This window comes from Pezoporus occidentalis, unplaced genomic scaffold (genome assembly GCF_034315485.1).
Source record: "Pezoporus occidentalis ecotype Australia unplaced genomic scaffold, CSIRO_AGI_Poc_V1 ctg4, whole genome shotgun sequence".
In the NCBI taxonomy this organism is placed as follows: Eukaryota; Metazoa; Chordata; class Aves; order Psittaciformes; family Psittacidae; genus Pezoporus; species Pezoporus occidentalis.
Window position 1 is genome coordinate 8,049,296 of NW_026915724.1, and position 19,955 is coordinate 8,069,250.

General features: G+C 39.5%; 1 protein-coding gene across 2 annotated transcripts; it reads right to left on the minus strand.

The window, feature by feature from the left end:
* Positions 1 to 4,824: 4,824 nt before the first annotated feature.
* Positions 4,825 to 19,722, minus strand: UBXN2B (UBX domain protein 2B). Of its 2 annotated transcripts, none has more exons than XM_062633345.1 (9): positions 19,554 to 19,722; positions 18,353 to 18,453; positions 15,804 to 15,875; positions 13,546 to 13,705; positions 12,413 to 12,490; positions 11,006 to 11,115; positions 10,410 to 10,547; positions 8,611 to 8,772; positions 4,825 to 6,490 (listed from the first exon to the last, which is right to left on the minus strand). In XM_062633345.1, exons 1-9 carry the CDS (start codon positions 19,674 to 19,676, stop codon positions 6,328 to 6,330), a joined length of 1,107 nt encoding a protein of 368 aa, XP_062489329.1. In that variant the 5' UTR covers positions 19,677 to 19,722; the 3' UTR covers positions 4,825 to 6,327. The 2 variants fall into 2 exon arrangements, with proteins under 2 accessions (XP_062489329.1, XP_062489331.1); XM_062633347.1 differs by lacking the exon at positions 19,554 to 19,722 and adding an exon at positions 19,096 to 19,386.
* Positions 19,723 to 19,955: the final 233 nt, after the last annotated feature.

Sequence of the window (19,955 nt, forward strand, 5' to 3'; positions counted from 1 at the left end):
AAAACCCCAAGACACACAAAACAAACAAACCCCAAAATCAACTAAAAAAAAACACACAAAAAAAAAGCCCTTTGAAATCAAACCCTTTTGTTAGCAAGGAAAAATTACTCCACTAACATGAACACCTTAAATCATCACATTGCAAAGAATCATCAGTTTTCCTTTGTCCATGTGACAGACATGGTTAATGTACAATGGGCAAGATACAAACATTCAGGGAATCTCCCTTAGGCACATCACTAATAAGAGGGCTTAGCCCGCCGTTAAGGGTTGTGAGTGATGCCAGACCTATCTGTTAAGTCTAGCTGAAACCTTGAATGTTTCCAGGCCTTTGAGCTTTATCTTTGATTTTTAACAAGGTTTAGCTTCTATCTTAAAACCAGGTCACAGTACAGTAAGGTCAGGAAGAGTTAATGCTCTCTCCCTGAAAGCCAATTACACAAAGCTTATTTTTACCATTTTCACAAAGAACTAAAATCAAGTTAGAACAGACTTTCCCTTTTTGTTGGTGGGAAGATAAAACTTAAATATGCATATACATTTCAGTAATACATCTGAACTTTCCCAGTGTGGGGATTTAAGATAGGATTTAGCCCCACTTTTTAATTCTGAGCAGTTCCCTTTAAGGTCGGTTGTCTGATCTCTACTAATGAAGCATCACCTCTTTTCATACAGACCTAACCCCAGCTTACAATATTTTGCATGGTGGCCAAGGTTACCAACAGTTCCAACTGGGACCAAGATCTGTGCCTGTTTCCAGGAGAAACAGTGTTCAGGAAGACTCCTTGAAAAACAAAAAAGACTGATTAGACTATAAGAGCAGAAGAAAATAATTTCGTGAAAAACATTTTAACATAACCACTTGCCTATATCCACTTATGCTGCTTCTTCTGCTGTCAACAATTATTTTTAGACAGCTATGGAAAGTAGCACTATGTTAATAAAAACAAGCAAGAATAGCATTTTATAGTTAAAAGAATTGAAAGCTTACATATGACACATTCAAAATAAGTGAACTGATATTTAAAAGTTAAAATTAATAAATGGAAACAAGTATTCACATTATCAAGGTACTCATTCATGGACAAACAGTGGCAGCACTATTCTCCATTCAGAGCCAAACTCTTCCCTATTCAAAGTTTCTCAGTTTCTTTTAGCAAGAACTGGCTTTCTGAGAAAAGAATAATTCAAATGCAAGTAGAAATAAATACCTTATCTAAATTACTCTCTATTAACTGCAAACTTTCAAAAAAACACCAACCCAACACACTTGCATTTTCATGTTCAGGCAGAGATTTTTATTTGTAAAATCTAATTTAAAATGGATTAACTACATTGGCACAGAACACTTTAAGGGCATTTACATTGTGAACATCCGATTAATGATGATTTCATTTATAAAAGGTGGAAGCAAGGACAGGAGGCCTGGGAAGAATACAGGGATGTTGTCCGGGAAGCTAGGGACCAGGTTAGGAAAGCTAAGGCCCAGTTATACTAAAACTCGGCTAGGGATGTTAAAGATAACAGGAAGGGATTCTATAGGTACATTGCAAATACAAGACAGACAAGGGAAAACCCAGGCCCTCCTGGAAGCCATCAGGAGAAATGGCTGCCCTGGATTTGGAGAAGGCTGAGGTTCTGAATGACTTCTTTGCCTTGGTCTTCACTGGCAAAGGCTCTGACCAAACCACCCAAGTCTTGGAAGGCAAACACAGGGACTGTGAGAATGAAGACCTTGGGCCCACTGTAGGAGAGGAACTGGTTCGAGACCATCTTAAAAACCTGAACATGCACAAGTCCATGGGACCTGATGAAATCCATCCACGGGTCCTGAAGGAGCTGGCGAATAAAGTTGCTAAGCCTCTGCCACACAAAGAGTTGTGGTCAATGCCTCAATGTCTGGCTGGAGACCAGTAACCAGTGGTGTCCCGCAGGGATCGGTGTTGGGACTGGTCTTGTTCAACATCTTTGTCACTGACATGGACAGTGGGATTGAGTGCACCCTCAGTAAGTTTGCTGATGACACCAAGCTGTGTGGTTGGGTTGACACACTGGAGGGAAGGAATGCCATCCAGAGGGACCTTGACACGCTTGTGAGGTGGGCTGATGCCAACCTCATGAAGTTTAACCATGCCATGTGCAAGGTCCTACACCTGGGTCAGAGCAATCCCAGGCACAGCTACAGGTTGGGCAGAGAAGAGATTCAGAGCAGCCCTGCGGAGAAGGACTTGGGAGTGTTGGTTGATGAGAAAATGAACATGAGCTGACTTCAGTGTTTTTGCAGCCCAGAAAGCCAACCGTATCCTGGGCTGCATCAAAAGGAGCATGACCAGCAGGTCAAAAGAAGGTGATCCTGCCCCTCTACTCTGCTCTTGTGAGACCTCAGTATTGTGTGCAGTTCTGGCATCCTCAACATAAAAAGGACATGGAACTGTTGGAACAAGTCCAGAGGAGGGCCACGAGGATGATCAGGGGACTGGAGCACCTCCTGTATGAAGATAGGCTGAGAAAGTTGGGGCTGTTCAGCCTGGAGAAGAGAAGGCTGCATAGAGACCTCATAGCAGCCTTCCAGTATCTGAAGCGGGCCTATGGGATGCTGGAGATGGACTCTTCATTAGGGACTGTAGTGATATGAAGGGGGTAACGGGTTAAAACTTGAACAGGGGAAGTTTAGATTGGATATAAGGAAGAAATTCTTTACTGTGAGGGTGGTGAGGCACTGGAATGGGTTGCCCAGGGAGGCTGTGAATGCTCCATCCCTGGCAGTGTTCAAGGCAGTCCCTAATGAAGAGTCCATCTCCAGCATCCCATAGGCCCACTTCAGATACTGGAAGGCTGCTATGAGGTCTCCACGCAGCCTTCTCTTCTCCAGGCTGAACAGCCCCAACTTTCTCAGCCTATCTCCACGTGCGCCGGTCCCTTGATCATCCCCGTGGCCCTCCTCTGGACTTGTTCCAACAGTTCCATGTCCTTTTTATGTTGAGGACACCAGAACTGCACACAATACTCCAAGTGAGGTCTCAACAAGAGCAGAGGAGCAGGATCACCTTCGACCTGCTTGGTCACGGTCCGTTTGATGCAGCCCAGCACACAGTTGGCTTTCTGGGCTGCAGAAACACTGAAGGAGCTCATGTTCATTTTCTCATCAACAAACTCCCCCAAGTCCTTCTCCGCAGGGCTGCTGTGAATCTCTTCTATGCCCAACCTTTAGCTGTGCCTCGGATTGCCCTGACCCAGGTGCAGGACCTTGCACTTCGCACTGTTGAACTTCACAAGGTTGGCACTGGCCCACCTCTCAAGCATGTTAAGGTCCCTCAGGATGGCATAGTTCACTAAACGTTCAACATAGGTGCTGCCTACTGTTGTTGATCATTGCACTGATCTCTGGGTTTTCAAAGTTTATTTTTAAATAATTGATAAGCAGCTAAATAATACCAGTCCTACTTTTAATCTCTTCAGGTACCCATTTCAACTATATCCGTTCCAGAGAAACACCTTGCTGTTTTTGGTGTGCATGCCCACACTGAGGCCTGCCAGGTTTAATCAGCATGAGCAAGGGGAAGGTGTATCTCTGCCTATTCTCCCCACACAGAATAATACAATTTAAAAATTATAGGAAATCATAGGAGCTTGCATCTCTATCCTGGTTAATTTAACATTGGACAGATTTTCCCCAGAGAGCAAGAACAGCATGGGATAGCTGTTAATATATGCTAATTGTACAAGTGTGTCCAGTAGTTTCATTAAAGCAGAATGATTGCAAATGTCTCAATGTGGTCTCAAATCCCCAAAACAAGCCTTATGCATTTAACCAGAATAACTATGATTACAAAGATGGTAGTGTCCAAATGAAAACTTAAACCAACAAAAAAACCAAAACCAAACAAGTACTTGGGTCCAGAGATATTTTCTTCAGAGAAAACATTCAGTTTTGCATTATTTGAGTATTGTGTGATAAAGGATTTCTAGGAAAGACAAACAGAGGTGAAGCCTGCACCTTTCATAAGCTGCTCACAAAAGCAAGTGACAAGATTAACTGTATTTCATGGAAGCTAAGAGGAATTCCTTAGAAGCTCAGCAGCCCTGTTGCGAGGGAAAGATCATCATCCTCTAGCAAGGTTCCTTCTCCCTTCTTTTAGTCTCTCAGCAACTTTCTCCCTTGTAGTAAGTCTTAACTGTGTATCCACTTAGGTCTGTACTCAAATAACTGGTTTGTGCCAAAAAAGCCAAGATGTTGGCTATGTGAGTGAGAATTTAATGTTAACAAAAGGTATGACATTCAATTACGAGACACAGATTCTATCAGGTTTAAAGTACAAAGAAGTAGTGAAATATTTAAACACATACATTGATACATTTTCTTAGTGCTTCACAAAATAATGTCAACTACTGGGACCCCAGTTACTCTCAGCTGCTACTGAACACTAAAATCTACCAGCTATGTGAAACAAATAGAGAGATGATGATAATATACAGTTGTGGGTTTTGGCATAATAATGGGGGGGGGGGGGGGGGGGGGGCCGAGAGGAAACAATTTAGTTAACCACTGTCCTTCATAATTCAGTTTAATTAATAATAGTCTTCAGAAGTAGTAAGCAATGTAACTTTACCTATATTCTGAACTGAAATATGCCCAAAACACAAACTGCCCAAGATTGATACCACAACACTGACTTTGCCCTTGCATTCACAGAGAAGTGTTAGTGTATAAAATACAGGCAAAGTAAACGTCCATTCCATTTAGGCTTAAATACTTGCCATGCAATACAATCATCACTTCAACACAACATAAAATGCAAAGAAAACAGTAAGCATTGCCCATAGTATTTTTTGTTTAAAGCTTTAATTACTTAGCACATGAAAAGAATTATGATTAAAATCATGCAGATATTCAGATTACAAAACAAAATACTTCAAATACAATTGCATGTTTAAAATTTACTCTTTCAAAGATTTACTTTGAGGTAAAAAAATGTAAATTAACCAGATATACTGAGCAATTATAAGCTTAGCATAAATAAATATTTTCAGAATAAAATAATCAGTGAAAACAGCATTTTTAACACACATATTGTACAAGAGATACAGCCCATTTACCCTCCTTCAGTGAGATCCACTCATCTGATATAAAGCCATGAATACTATAAAACTGCATACTACTAAAGCACAGCAGCCAGTTTGCCCACAGCATAAGACTCCTACCTGCATACTGCAGTGCAGGGCCATGTTATTTGAAAAAATATAGAATTTCAAAGATTAAGGGGTTTAATTATGCAGCTTCCAAAAAAGTATAGTGAAAACCATACAACCAAACCCCCACTGAATATTAAAAAAATGCCTCTGGCCAGAAGTCCAAATATAAAGACCTGAAATTCAGGTCAAAAATACATGACCAATTAACACATCTACTTTTGTGTATGTATGTGACAGCACGAACAAGTTCTGTGTGCACCTGGGTGGTTTTTTTCATTTGGGGTTATTTAAGTAACCGTTTATGTAGCTGCACAGGGTTCAACTGCATATTCAGGTTCAAAGTGACCATAGGCCTACTCTCATGAAATCTAAATCACAGCATTTCTCCAGTGGTGAAATGGGATACACCAGATGACAGTGGTGTATCCCACTTTCTAACCTCAAGAAGAAAAAAAAGTCATACCTATTTTCACCACAAGTAGAACAACTAGAATACAAATGCGAGCAAGCTATGACAGTCTGCAATAGCTGAGGTTTGCATCTCCTGAACTGATTCACTCATATGCTACAGAGAAAATTACATAAAAACTAGAATATAAATATTATACTGCACCATGAAACAATACAAACAGAATATATAAAAAATTATATTAGAGCATTAATTATCTCTCCACCTATTAAATAGAACACCTTAGTATTAATACATCTTGGAAGGTAAACACCACCCACAGTCTAAGTCTTCAAATGGCTGTTTGTCAATGCAGCATAATACATTTCCATAGTGCAAATCTTACCAACTGTATTAAAGATAATGTCCCCTTCAGAAAAATGCTTCTCCCCACCCCCCAAAATAGTGGAAGAGTCATAAAGTCATCTCTCATTTCACATTTAGTACAAGATGTGGTTTGAAACATACTAACAAAGGGAAGCTTAATTTTAACACTAAAAAAAAGGTTCAACAATACTCAGAAATTAAAGTTAGATACGTTATTACTGGAAGACATGAAACCCAAAAAGCTGATCCATGGAAGAGGGGATAAGAAAACACTGATCTTTCCTTTTCTTTATCTGTTGGAAACATTGTATGACAATACAGCATGCTCCCCCCCCACTATTGCACCAACAACTGTACAATTACTTTAATTGCTGAAGAATCACAGTGTTAAGTATATCTGCTTCTTGTAGTGTCAGGCTTTCATCTGTTAGCTCTTTATTTGGAAAGGTAGTCACAAGAACAAAATCAGTTGTTGCAAAAGCTGGACGGGACTGGATAATGAAATCTCGAATATGCTTAATCCTGTGGAAAGGATATGGACATGAAAACTGGGTATGATTCCATTTTGGCAGTTATTTCTGAACATTAAGATGATGAGAGAATACAAAACCTTCTAACAGACTATTCAATATTTCCTACTGATTTTGCATTTCCATTTGAAACAGGTTGTAGCCTAGAACTTTTTGCTCCTTTTATGAAAATAATGAAAAATGAAAATGAATGTTGCTTTCTCTCAAATAACAAATAAAACTTGTAACATAAAACTATATAGCAAACTGATAGTTAACAGAGAAAGTAATTTCAATACCAACTGTCAAAAATTCCACTCTCAATTAGTATCTTCCAAAAAGGCTAAATTATTAATGGGAGGAGGAATCTTAAAATACATGGTGAGGGATGAGAAAGCAGAGAGAACCTATTAATGCACTTTAGTAGTAAGAAGTTTCCCCTACTTTAACTCTGCACCAAACTTATGAACAATAGCTCATAAAACAATCACATCAACAGTATAACAAGAGTAATTTTTGGTTTATAAGACATGAATGAGAAATAAGATTTTAGAGATAAATGGAAATTTAAGGGTTTTCTCCTAAACCAGTAAGCTGAGAATAAATCCTTGAAATTCTATTGTAACTAGTAGCTAGGGAGATATACTGTAGCCAAAGAAATAGGGACTTCAACTTTCTATCAGTCTTCAAGGCTTATGACACAAGCAATGCACTTTAGTAGCTGATTTTGATCATGCACATGGCAAGGATAAAAAGATTCACATCCAAGCTTCTGTCAACACACTCTTGGTTACAAATGTTACTGAGAAGTTTGCCACTTCTACCCTTTCACGCAGACAGAAGAAAACGTGTCAGGAAGCCCTAGTGCCTACCTAAGTTGCTTCTCCAGCAGGTGCTATGAAGAAAGGGTCTGGGCCTATACTATCAGCATACAGTATCAGGTATATATGTATATATATGTGCCAAATACGAAAAACTATTGCAGTAGATTCCTCCCTACTGGCATCTCCGCTAAAATTGCTTCATTTTAGGTGGTCTGTGTATGTTGTCAGGTGAGGAAAGCTGCATATTGCCTCTGCCCTTATTGTGAGCCAGAAAAAAAGGAAACAGGTGAACTCTCCATGTATAAATATTAACATGGAATTGGGTACATAAGACCACCTCCATTGCAGGATTCAAGCTGTATTATAACACAGTGGTGCAGGTGCAGATTTCAGATCAGGGCTGGCTTGAACCTGCTTGCTGTGAAGCATGGGTGGAACTACTGCCCAAATCTCTGCCCTCTGCCCAAAGGTCTCTTGACCATGCAGCGCAAAGCAGAGCTTTGCAGAACCTTGCTCTAACACAACCTTTGAGGCAAATAAATAGGGTTGGCCAACACCATTTGTGGCAATGTGCCAACAGTGTCAATAAAACTGATGGCAAACTCTAATCAACAACCTACTAACAGATCTAAAAATTCACCAGGTTCAAATGCTGCCAATTCCTAGGAGATGACCATCCAAAACAAAAGTTGGTTCTCAGTGTTCTGTCCAGCCCACAAGCCAGAATTGCAAATGAGCATGTGAAGTCCATATACCCTTCTACCTATGGGCTGCAGCCTACACATGTAACTCATGTTACGTTTAGTCAGAGTCTTGAGTATAAAGAGGTAGAAAGCTGGAGCTCTTGATTATGGGCCACGGGATTTCTCTGCCTGTAGCGTGGACTATCTTCCAATTGAGACTATACTCCATACCTTGCAAGAAAGTGCTTTCACAGTGTCATCTGAGTCAGCCACATGCTCCCCCCAGGAAGGGCCCAGGGCTGAGATGACATACATAGCGAGGCTGTTCAGATTTTAGTCACCTGAGAACACTTATGGCTGGTACCATGTCCTTACAGATCACAGGACATAACTGTTCATAAAAGTCTGACTTTGCAGTTATCAAATATCTTGTGTTTTCAAAGTACAGAATTTTGCTTTGACAGCAATTTAGCAGTACATTTATGTTATGAAAGCAAACCAGAGCTACACATTTCAGTGGAGCAGTATTTTCTTCTGTTTGATGTTTTGCAGATATTCATTTAATGACAAAACACAGACTTATGAAAATAGTTACGGTTAGCTGCACTGAAGCAGGATCAATTTACCTGTGTGTTTGGTTAAATCTTTGTATTAATCGGCTTCCATCTGCTAATCTAATCTGAATTTTAGTTGCTGGCATGGAATCATCAATCAGAACAGGTGCATCAAGAATGGATTTTTCCTCCTCCTCTGGAGAAGAAGGTGTGCTGACTATTTCAGGTGTAAGGCTAAATAATTGGGAAAAACAAAACAAAATACAACATAACAAACCAGATATTATTAACGGAGTCAAACCAGAACTGAGTAATGCTTCAGCTGTCTTTGTCACTGAAGGATTACTACACATAGCTAGTACAAATGAGCAATGAAAATTCTCTCAAAGTTATCTGAACCAAGTATAAACACTGCTTTTCTAATAGACACACAAATAATGCTTTTGTAGTTTCTTGTCAATGACTGCAAGATTTTTCTCATAACCATGCATATCATTACATCTTATTTTAAACAGGTAATCAAGTACAAACAAAACCACCTTTGTATATGCTTACAGAGCTTGAAATGACACTCTTTGATAGCAAGACTTGTATATTGCACCACCTGGCATACTAAAAAATAATCATGGACAATAAGTGCACTTAACTGACCCAAACCGCTTTAGTAATTGCTTTCAGGATCACTACTCTATGATTCTGGACATCCCCCACCCTTTCCGAGCACAAATGGTATTAACAGGTAATTGGTAAAGTAAGTGTGGAATTTTTCTACATTTAATATAAAACCAATATAAATCTGTTTGGACATAAGAGATTTGGCTACTCCTTTCATTGCTCACATATCTGAGACTTCATCAGCTACCGAACCAAAAATACCACAAAACAGGTGTGCACACTTTGTTACATAGAAACCTCCTCTCTTCCCGTTTTCTTTAATAATCTGAGCAAGTGCTCAGGTGGAAGAACTTATCACATGCAACTGTTCCCTACATCATCCCTATCAGTGCCTACCACCTTTTTATTCTACTGATTATTTGCAGAAGCGCATGAGTAATACCCTTTTTTGGCAACCAAACATATCACAAGAATAAATGCAGGTAGTATTTACTATTCAACAGCTAATATCAAGTCAGCTGAAAAAGACATTTTAAAGTCTATGATCATTATGTGAAAAAAGCTTACGATTGGCAGAGTTGAGGTTACATTACAGTTTACTCTTACTGACCAATTTAAGATGAACAGAGATGCACTTCTGGACAAAGCAGCCTGAACTGTTCAGTCACAGGAATGACTTTTGGCACATTACATATCAGTTTAATTGAAGTAATACACATTAGGAGTTTTTGCAGCATCCTTTGAAATTTCAATCAAATCTTGGTAAAACTTGAGAGATTTTGATACAATTTATTGCATGTTTATTTTGGATCAAATAAAAAAAAAAGTAGTTTATCAAATTATTTCTTTCTTAAACCCAAGAGACTTACCTTGTATACTAATAATCAGTGACATTTACAAGACTGTACAAACATACTTTATATCCACATTGTCAAGCATCAGCCATTATTGCTGCAATGGCCTCTCCACATATATATAGGCAAAATCATATGCAAGAACAGGCAGATAAATGCCACAGTCACAACAAAGTAGAAAGCATCTATCAAATCTATGAACGGCTTCAACAGAGGACTAAGATATATATATAACTTCCGTGATTACTGTGTGACTCTGAAATCAGGGCTGAGACTTGTGGCACAAAATAATTTTCTATCACTTTTGTGATCTGATTGGTTTCTCTAACAGTCTTCTAATTGATTAAATCCAGCTTTTGAAATAGCACACAAACACAGAACAGAAAACCTAGTGCTTTTTACCTTCCAAGCTTTTGCCCTTCACCACTGAAAGCTTTAAATCGTAGTCTAGGCTTCACATATTCCTGTTCTTGGTGGTCTTCCATATCCAAATTAACCTGGCCACCATGAACAAGTCGCTGCAGTTCCACAGGAATTTCCCTTCATTACAAAAATAAAAGTTTCCCAATTACATGCTGAACTGAAATGACAAACTTTACGCAGTACAATGAGTTGATACTAATAGTAACTTTACTTTGAAAATCATAGACCTCCAATTGGTTTATGAATTGATTTCATCCTAAGGGAAGAAAAAAATATCAGCAAACTGACAGTCAAACCTAGAACATACTCAGAGTCAAAATCTAGAATGTGCTAACTAAACGTGAAACTAAAAGCTGTCTGTAATAAGTAGCATTCAGAATTAAATCACAAGAAGGAAGCAAAGACTGCTGAATTTTTAAATGCCCTATGCATCTGATGACACATACAGAATGTATTTTATGGGTGCAGGCAGAAAAGAAGCTTGGAACTTTTAATAATTATAAACATGTGGAGAAGGCATTTTTCCTCAATTCATTTCAAAGACATGCCTAAAAAAAGTTGCCATTTTAGCTTACCCTCTTTTAACAGACTCAAGAAACTGAGCATTTGTTGGGTCTGAATAGGATCTCAACTCGCCATCATCTAAACTGAAGCCATTCCTCCATAGTTTCAGCAATATTTGAACCTGTGAAGCAAAAACAGTGAAACAAAAAAAGTGGAGACAAATACAGTATTTTAATTTCATACAGATCATTTATGCATTATTTTATCTATACTTAACAGACTCTGTAGCAGATCACAAACAAGATGACAAAATAACAGAGCACTGCACTGTAACTATCATTGTTAGAATCCTTTAAAAAAAAAAGCAGATCACTTTTATACTTGGGGAAAAGAATCTCTTAATCTGTTGCCATGACATAACAGATCATGCACTAACTGTGCAGTGATTTTCACAGGGTTCCAATTACTTTCAAAACAAGTGAAAATTTCTTGTTGATAAATTAATAAATCAAACCACAAAACTACAAATTGCTGCTGATACATCAGTTACAGTGAAAATTACTCATTCCTCAAATTGTTACATGGTAAGCTCCAACACAGCTGGCTCAAACACTGAAAATCCTGCAAACCAGCCTCCTTCACTGCCTTCTTACTTTGCTGCATGTCTGTATGTCCAGCCAGAGCTTTTCACCTTCAGAGCCTGCACCTCTCTTCCCTGCAACTGTCTTGCAGTCCAACACAACTAGGCTTTCCTAGCCAGTAAAGCTGACCTTCCCTTAGAAAACTATCCCTGCCCCAGGTATTGTAACCCAACTGCAACAGACCTCTGGCTTAGTACAGCTGGCTATTACTTAGAAGGATTAGTTAAACTCCTGGTGTGGCATGACAGCACCCCCCAGCCTGAACTACATTCTCTGGTCTTATTCATTTCTTGGTTTTGTTTCTAGGTAAGCTTAACATTTGTTCTAGCCATTCATACAAATGGCAAAGTGTAGAGAACTGTATTTTTACCCACCCTCTCCCTCACTTCCTGCTTTTTATGCGAGAGTAAAGAAAGGCCAGGCAGCTTTCAAAAGGCCTTCACCTTTTGCTTCACCATTCCTAGAACCAATCTATGCCCTCCAGTTTGAGACTGGCTACTTCGCAAGCCAAAGAAAAAATTCGTAACCTAAGCGAATTAAAATGTTAGCATAGCTAACAGAATGCAGAACAACAGCTGAAGGAAGTATCTGAAAGGAATGTCTGCTAAGAACTCCAAATTTATGTCAGAAAATTCCATAATGGAGGCCTTAGGGATTTCCAATGAACATTTGTCCCCTGTGGACACTTTAACAATTTCCACTTCACACTTATCTAATATTTAGATATTCATTTTTCCTCATAGACAGAGTTACAGTAATACCGGCCTTTCAAGCTGTAAACATGATTAAGCAGACATCTGTTGGAGATTGTTTCCTGCTATTCAGAATTTTACTTACATCTTGATTTTCTCCATATATGTATTCTGAGTGCTTTTGTGATGAGTCACCCAATCTATATCCACCACCAGAAAATGACTGGAAAAAATATACAAAAAAGCTTATTGAAATAAATATGTGAGTTTATTAAAATTCTTACCTATGCACAAACGACAACAAAAACCAAACCAAACCATCAGTAAGCTTGCTTCTGTGATAAAAAGCACTGTTCTAACCTGTGTATCTTCTGTGTGGAAAATTGTATCTAGTAACCATAATCAGGCTAAGCAGGTTGAGTGTGTGATAAGTTTCAGTTTCTAATCTGCACGCTTTTTCAAACATTAGAATCACAGAATAGCTTGGAATGGAAGGGACCTTTAAAGTCAGCTAGTCCAACCTCCCTGCAATGAGCAGGGACATCTTCAACTAGATTACATTGCTCAGAGCTCATTCAACCAGACTGAATGTTTCCATTCAGACTGAATGCTTTCTAGGCACCTTGTTCCAGTGTTCCACCACCCTCATCATAAAATATTCTTATATCTAGTCCGAATATACACTGGACCTGGTACTTGGCCTTGTTAAACCTCAGGAGGTTCACATCAGCCCGCTTCTTCAGCTTGTCCATATCCCTCTGGATAGCATCCTGTCCTTCAGGAGTGTCAACCACACCACTCAGTTTGGTGTCATCTGCAAACCTGCTGAGGTGCACTCCATCCCACTATGTTGCTGATGAAGATATTACACAGTACTGGTGCCAGTATGGACCCCTGAGGGACACCACTCCTCACCAATCTCCATCTGGACACTGTGCTGCTGACCACTACCTTTAGTAGTTACTCAGCAGATAAGAAATATAGAAATTTTGATTTGGGATGCAGTTGCAGTTTTGGGCTTTTATTGAATCAATTTTACTTAAAAATAAAGCAAATCATTGCAGTTTAGGTCGACTTACAATGATTTCCCCTGGAATTGTGTGGTTCCTCCCCACTTTATTTTCTAGAGTAAGATATATGAGCTCAGATAATACACAACTTTGTTGATCAAATCCTCTGCTATTTGCAGACCACAAAAAGGTGAATTTGCTCTCATGTGGTTAAATGAGATTAAGAGAAACTAATGTAAAAAGAGATCAAATATCTTTTAACTTTTACCTTAGCTTTACTTAAATCACCAGATGCTCTTGAGGCTTCATCTAATGGGACAGCTCCATGTTCTTTTGCTTCCTTGAAGAGTTCAGCAACAATTTTACTTGGATTATTAGAAGCCCCAGAAATATGTAATCCTCTATATTCTGAGTCACCTGAATAAAATCTTTAGAATAGTGATATTCATAAGCAACAATACTTTAAATGACAATCCCAATTTTCCTCTTCCCACCAAAAGAAAATAATAAATGAACAAAGACTCAAATTTGGCCCAAAACCTTTTCATTCTGATAACAGAAATGTTCCACTTTGTTCCACCCTTCCCAGCAATCCAAGCAATACTCCAAAAATATTTCAGTAACTACCATGGTGCCTTCTGGAGCACATCTCCAGAGGTCAGGGGCCACATGAACACAGTCCTGATGCAGCTGTGACTTTATACACCTCATGTATGTGAATATCACCTGTTCCCAGAAAGACCAATTCCCTCAGGGGTGTCCCTGTCCATGGGCCTGTGCCTGGGCTAGTTAGAATACAGAATAACAACTCGGCAGAACAAGCATGAAACTGTTGAAAAACGTGAACAATGCCACGATTTTATCTTTTAAAGATATAGTAGACTTCCATTCCTGCCAGTATCAGAAATAGGAAGGTTTTAATAAATTCAATTAACCTTTCAAGGCATTTTATAATCTGCAGATACTGCTGCAAAAGTTAATTTGTGTTCTTTTCTTCAACACAGCCTCACCTCTAGCTCTTGAAGATGAAAGGTTAAGCTAAAAATAATGGTGTTCAAAACTGTATCTGTGTGATTACAAAAATCAAGATATTCCTTCAGGATTATCTGGAGAAAGTCACTAAAATTTCTTAATACCAATGGAACAGAAGCTGTACAAAAATCTGCATATAAATACAAGACCTGGGAAACCTGAGTGCTTTGTCTTTGATTAGAAGAAACATTAATAACTAATAAAGTAAGTGCCTACTACTTTCCTTAACTTTGAAACTGTCGTGGTTTAAACCCAGCCACACAGCTTGTTCACTCACTCCCCAACTTCTTGCCCTCCCCCTACTCCCAGAGGGACGGAGAGGAGAATCGGAAAGAATGCAACTCCCACAGGTTGAGATAAGAACAGTTTAGTAACTAAGGTATAACACAAATCACTACTGCTACCACCAGTAATAATAATGATACAGGAAGTAACAAGGGAAGAGAATACATCACCTCAGCACCAGCCAACCAATAACTCGCCTCACCCCACCCGACCGAGCCCCGACCAATACCTCGTCCAACCCTGCAGTCTCCCTAGCCCTTCCGGGTAACTCTCAGTTATATCTTGGGCATGACGTGCTGTGGTATGGAATACCTCTTTGGTCAGTTTGGGTCAGGTGTCCTGTCTCTGCTTCTTCCTGGCTTCCCCTCCTCCCTGGCAGAGCATGAGGCTCACAAAGTCCTTGGCCAGACCAAACATTTGAGTAATAACTAAAAACACTGGCGCTATCAGCACCATTCCCAGGCCGAAAGTCAAAACACAGCACTAAACCAGCTACCAAGAAGGAAAAAAAATGACTGCTACCGCTGAACCCAGGACATTCACTTAACCACTTGGGACAAGGCAAATCAACTATCTATGTAAAACTGTCTCTCAGGCAAACAACTTCAAAATGCTGTTGATTCCACCATATTTTACAATTACCCAAAACCAGTAGTGGGCATGAAGGTGCTATACAACCATACTGCTCTTATGATCAAACATAACTGCCAATCCCTTAGTATCATCTCTCCTTCAAACATAAATCACTATTTATTATCCAACTGCCATTTATATGGAAAATAATTATTAGATTTAAAAGAATTATAGTGGTAAGATAATGAAACAATTAGAATTTGTACTCAAGAAAGGAAGTACTCAAATATTTGAGTAATGGATACATAGAACAATTCAGGATATTTGAAAAAATGCAAAAAAACTTTTGAGTTCAAGTGCAAGTTACAACCTTCACATCCATACAATCATGTGTTAAGGCACCTACAGGTTCTAGATCACTACAGATGGATTCTGCTAAACACAGTTTCACTACAGCAGCGCACCTAACACTTACTCCAATAAGCCACATAACATGTCTGTAGTTACTAGCTCTTCGCAGGATAGACTTAGCTCACTTGTGTTTTGAAAAACAGGAGGGGGCAAAGCGTGAATGTCACAAAAAAAAAAAACCAGTTACATTCACAACTGTTAAATTATTTGTTGTTTGAAAAATACCTTTGGTTTTCTTTGTCATCGCTCATGCTTCTTTCCGGTTTTCTCAGCCTTCTGAGAGAATCAATTTTAAGACTGCCAAGAGAATGAAAGGAAACATTTGAAGATCACTGGTATACGTATTTCACCAAGTACTTCATATCTAACTTCTGAAACTACTTCTTTTACAAAAAAAACCCTAAGAATATCAAGTTGTTGAGGCTTTTTTTTGTTCTCACCATACTGTCTTTTTCTTCAAAGTACATAGCCATGAATGCTTCTCAGTGAATAAGCAGGAAAGGGCACATGTATGGCAGAGTACTTTTGCAATAACAGTTGAATTAGCTGATCATTGTAGGTCCCTTCTAACTGAACTATTCTCTTCCAGCATAGGTTATGCTGAATTCTACATTACAACACAGGTGGTCCCACAGATAACACAGGTAATATGCAAGCCCAACGCCTGTTTCAGAATCCAGCTTACCAGAAATAACTACACTTCAAATTGTTTCCACATTTTAGCTTTTTTTTGTCAAGAGTTCAGTTGCCTAGTGAAGTCAACACTGGCTTTCCTTGAGGTCCTGGAGTCTCTGTCTATGAGGATCCTAAAAAACTAAGAAGCAGTCACTCTTACTTCTATTTCATACAATTTTAAAAATACCTTTAGTGGCAACATCATAAAGACTTTCAAAAGATGACCAAAATGCAGAATATATCAATATATAGGAATATTGATAGGAATATATCAATAAGCTACCACAGGACAAGCTAGGGTTGTTAGCTTGCAAAATTCCAGCAACAGCTGTACAGATATTTGCTCTTACCCTGCAGTACTTGATTCATTAATGCAAGATGTGTATGTGGTAGCTGACTACCTGGGGATAAGAACACACATACAATCTGCTACATAAGTAATGGCAAATCACTAGTTCACATTTTGTCAATCAGTCTGATTACCATTCCTTTGATTTCCAAGTGTAGCAGAGCAGTCCATTGCTTTTTTAAGTATCAGTGTTGATAAAACAATGTAATTCTATATCCAAGTGAAGGATCTGCTTCTTATGAATTTCTCAGAAAAAAAATGTATTGCTATCGACTTGGGTCACAGGCACTAGAAATGCTTTAATCTCTTCTATTTTCTTGCTTTGTTGCATTGTAGGTTTTGTGGAGCAAATACTGTATTTTGTGCCAATGGTCTCAAGTTTCTCAAAGGAAACTTGATAACGTGACAGTATATATAGAATCATAGAATAATTAGGGTTGGAAAGGACCTTAATAATATAGCATTTGTTCCAGTAGGACCCAGAGACGTTCTTTTACACCTGCAATTGTGGAAGTAGACCAAGAGCAGCACTATGCTTCCTTGCAATTAATACACTGCCCATCTGAGAGCAAACTGAAGTCTATTAAAAAAAAAAAAAAAATAAATCTCAGTTTGGATACCATGCAAATAGCAGCAATCTCTTCTTTTTCAGTCACATTCCAGCATGACTGCCAATAAAGACCTGCTTGCCAACAGCTATCACACTGAAATACTGTACTGCAGCTTTTCCTTCAGTTGGAGTAGGAGGTTGTAACTTCATGCTATGCATGGGTAAATGGAGCCCTTGGCTTTATCTGTTTATAAACTGTGTTCAACGTAGCTGAGTAGTCAACGTAGGTGCTTTCACCAAAACAAACAAAAAAACTCACCCCAAAAAATATTATTTTCCGAGTGTCACATGATGTACTAAAATCCCTCTTCCTGAGGATTTGCATTTGTAAATGCACTTGAAGCATGGCTCTGGTGACTAAGATCTTTTCTGCTGATTAACCTCCTTTAAAACAGAGATCTACCTTGGCAGCAGTGATTGAAAGACAAGCCAAATACAAGACTTGTTATAGCATCACTGACACTTATGATGTAAAAACTTGTCTTCTTTAGAGCTATTTAAATAGAAACCAAACGCTGGCAAGATTTCTTTACAAAAATTTAAAGCTACATTAAATCTTCAAATGCTATGTGAACTGCAAACACTGCAGGCCAGAAAAAGTTGGATTTATACATAAAAACATGCCTTACCTTACACCTGCCAAACTCAGATAAATTAATTTCTCTCACCCCACAGGAGCCTACTAATGAACCTACTAATAATTTTTCAAGTATTCGTCTCATCAGGTACTTATATAAGTACAACACTCAAAGCAGCTGCCTTGTCAGGTTTCACACAAGCTGCAGATTTGCTGAGTTTTGAAAAAGCAAAGAACTGCAGTAATTTTTCTGGGATAGAATTTGGAAATTTATCTGTGTAAAAAAGGACCAGCACTGCATTTCACTTATATCATCTTATCTTACCTGAAGTAGGTTTAAAGTATTTTGGAATACCATATAGCACAAAGGCTCCTAAATAAATACAATTTAAAAAACAGTCTAAGACCCAGACTATGCATTATTACAGGGCTTCATAATTCTGAATTATGAACTGCTGTAGGTGGCTTTTTATACAACGAGGAGATCAAGTAAGTATGACAAAGTTTTGTGAGCTAAAACAGTACCTATTAAACATATTTCTGAAGTACAAAGCATGTCTTACCTCTGTGACGCTTTTGTGCTACTGATCTTTGTAGATGTTGGTTTGTCAGGACACAATGCCTGCCTTTTAGCTTCATCTTCATATAACTCTGCCAAAGCCAACTGTAGGAAACAACTCTTTTTAGAAGCCTAACCGTAGAACTAGACGAGTTAGAAATAAGACAAAAAGTAACGCAAAATATGCACAGCAGCAGCAAATTAGGAACACCAACATGAGAAATCCCAACTACTTCTCTAAATTGAACTTCCTTTTTGCTTTATGAAAAAACCCCACACACAATGCTTAATGTAGTTGTGACTTGGAACTTGTACTCTGTTGTCAGTCAGCTCACCCTGCTTCACTAGTTACATTCCACCTTTATTAGATTCAAAATTGCAAGAGTATATGCACACATATATTAAGCATCATCTCATTAACGTTAATAAATTTAAACTTGTACTGGAATTAAGAACCAATTGTGGTTTGCTGGCTTGAAGAGAGGTGTTCCAGCCCTCTGATCATCTTCATTGCCTCCTCTGGATTCACTTGAGCAGGCCCATATCCTCTGGGAAGCCCCACAGCTGAAACTACATCCATCTTTCCCTGTTAATTACATATGATTAAAATAGGTGCAGTTTCAGTTACTAAAACTTTCACTTGTTTTCCAAATTGTTGCTAAAGTATGTTGAACCTTTATACACTCTGAAAATCACACACAAAATAAGAATACTGCTAAAACTATCTGCAATTCAGTATTTAAGTACCAATGCAGAGTTATGCTGAACTCCTGAAACTTTCCCCACGTAAACCTGGGAAGAGATCACGTCCATAGTCTTACACCACGTCTGTGGAGACTGACATTTTCATGTAGGAAAAGACACTCCTACCAAACAGTCAGGAAATATAACAGTGCCAAACCAACTTCGAACACAGTTAAAACCTAGCTACCTAAGCGCCGGGAGAGCCCTTCTAGCGTCCTGAAGAGCTGACTACCACACACGCTGACCAGCCACCGTTCCCTAAAGCGCCTAGTCCTCTTTCAGAGACATTCGTCCCTTCCCAGCCTCAAAAAGGGAGAGCGAGTAAAGAGGCTCGGTCATGTCGGGCTGTGTCGGGACAGCCCCGACTGGCAACCAGAACCACCCGCAGCGGCGGCTCGAGAGAAGGCCAGGGGCGCCCCCCAGGGGACACGGAAGCGGGACACCCGTCTCCACCCGCCTACCTGCAAATCCCGTGCGCTGGGCGGGCGGCCGCTGCTCCGGGGCTGCCGATCCCTCCGGACGCCACGGGCCACAGAGGATACATCCTCTTCCTCCTGCACAGGACCTGCCTCCCCGTCCGCCATCTTCTGAGGGCGGTGGCTGGCGAGGGGCGGGGCGAGGCCAATGCCGCCAGGCACTTCCGCCGCCAGGGGAGGGGGGCTGGCCGGGGTAGCTCCGCCCACCGCGCTGTTTCCATGGGGACGGCGGGCCCTGCCGCCGCCGAGAGCGCAGGTGTTACTGGCCACGCGTGAGTGTGTGTTCGTCCGTCTGTTTACCCCAGCACGTGTGTGTGCACGTCCCCTAATATAACCGATGAAGAGCAAGTTACGTTTAAAAGTAGGTATTTTCAGTTTCCCAAAAAT

Excerpts from the sequence above, each read along its gene's own strand:
- UBXN2B (XM_062633345.1), bottom strand. The coding sequence starts at position 19,676 with ATGGCGGACGGGGAGGCAGGTCCTGTGCAGGAGGAAGAGGATGTATCC. Across the intron at positions 13,706-15,803 it reads GATGACAAAGAAAACCAAAG|ATTTTATTCAGGTGACTCAG; the intron begins GTATTTTTCAAA and ends ACTATTCTAAAG. Across the intron at positions 11,116-12,412 it reads TATATGGAGAAAATCAAGAT|GTTCAAATATTGCTGAAACT; the intron begins GTAAGTAAAATT and ends TTTGCTTCACAG.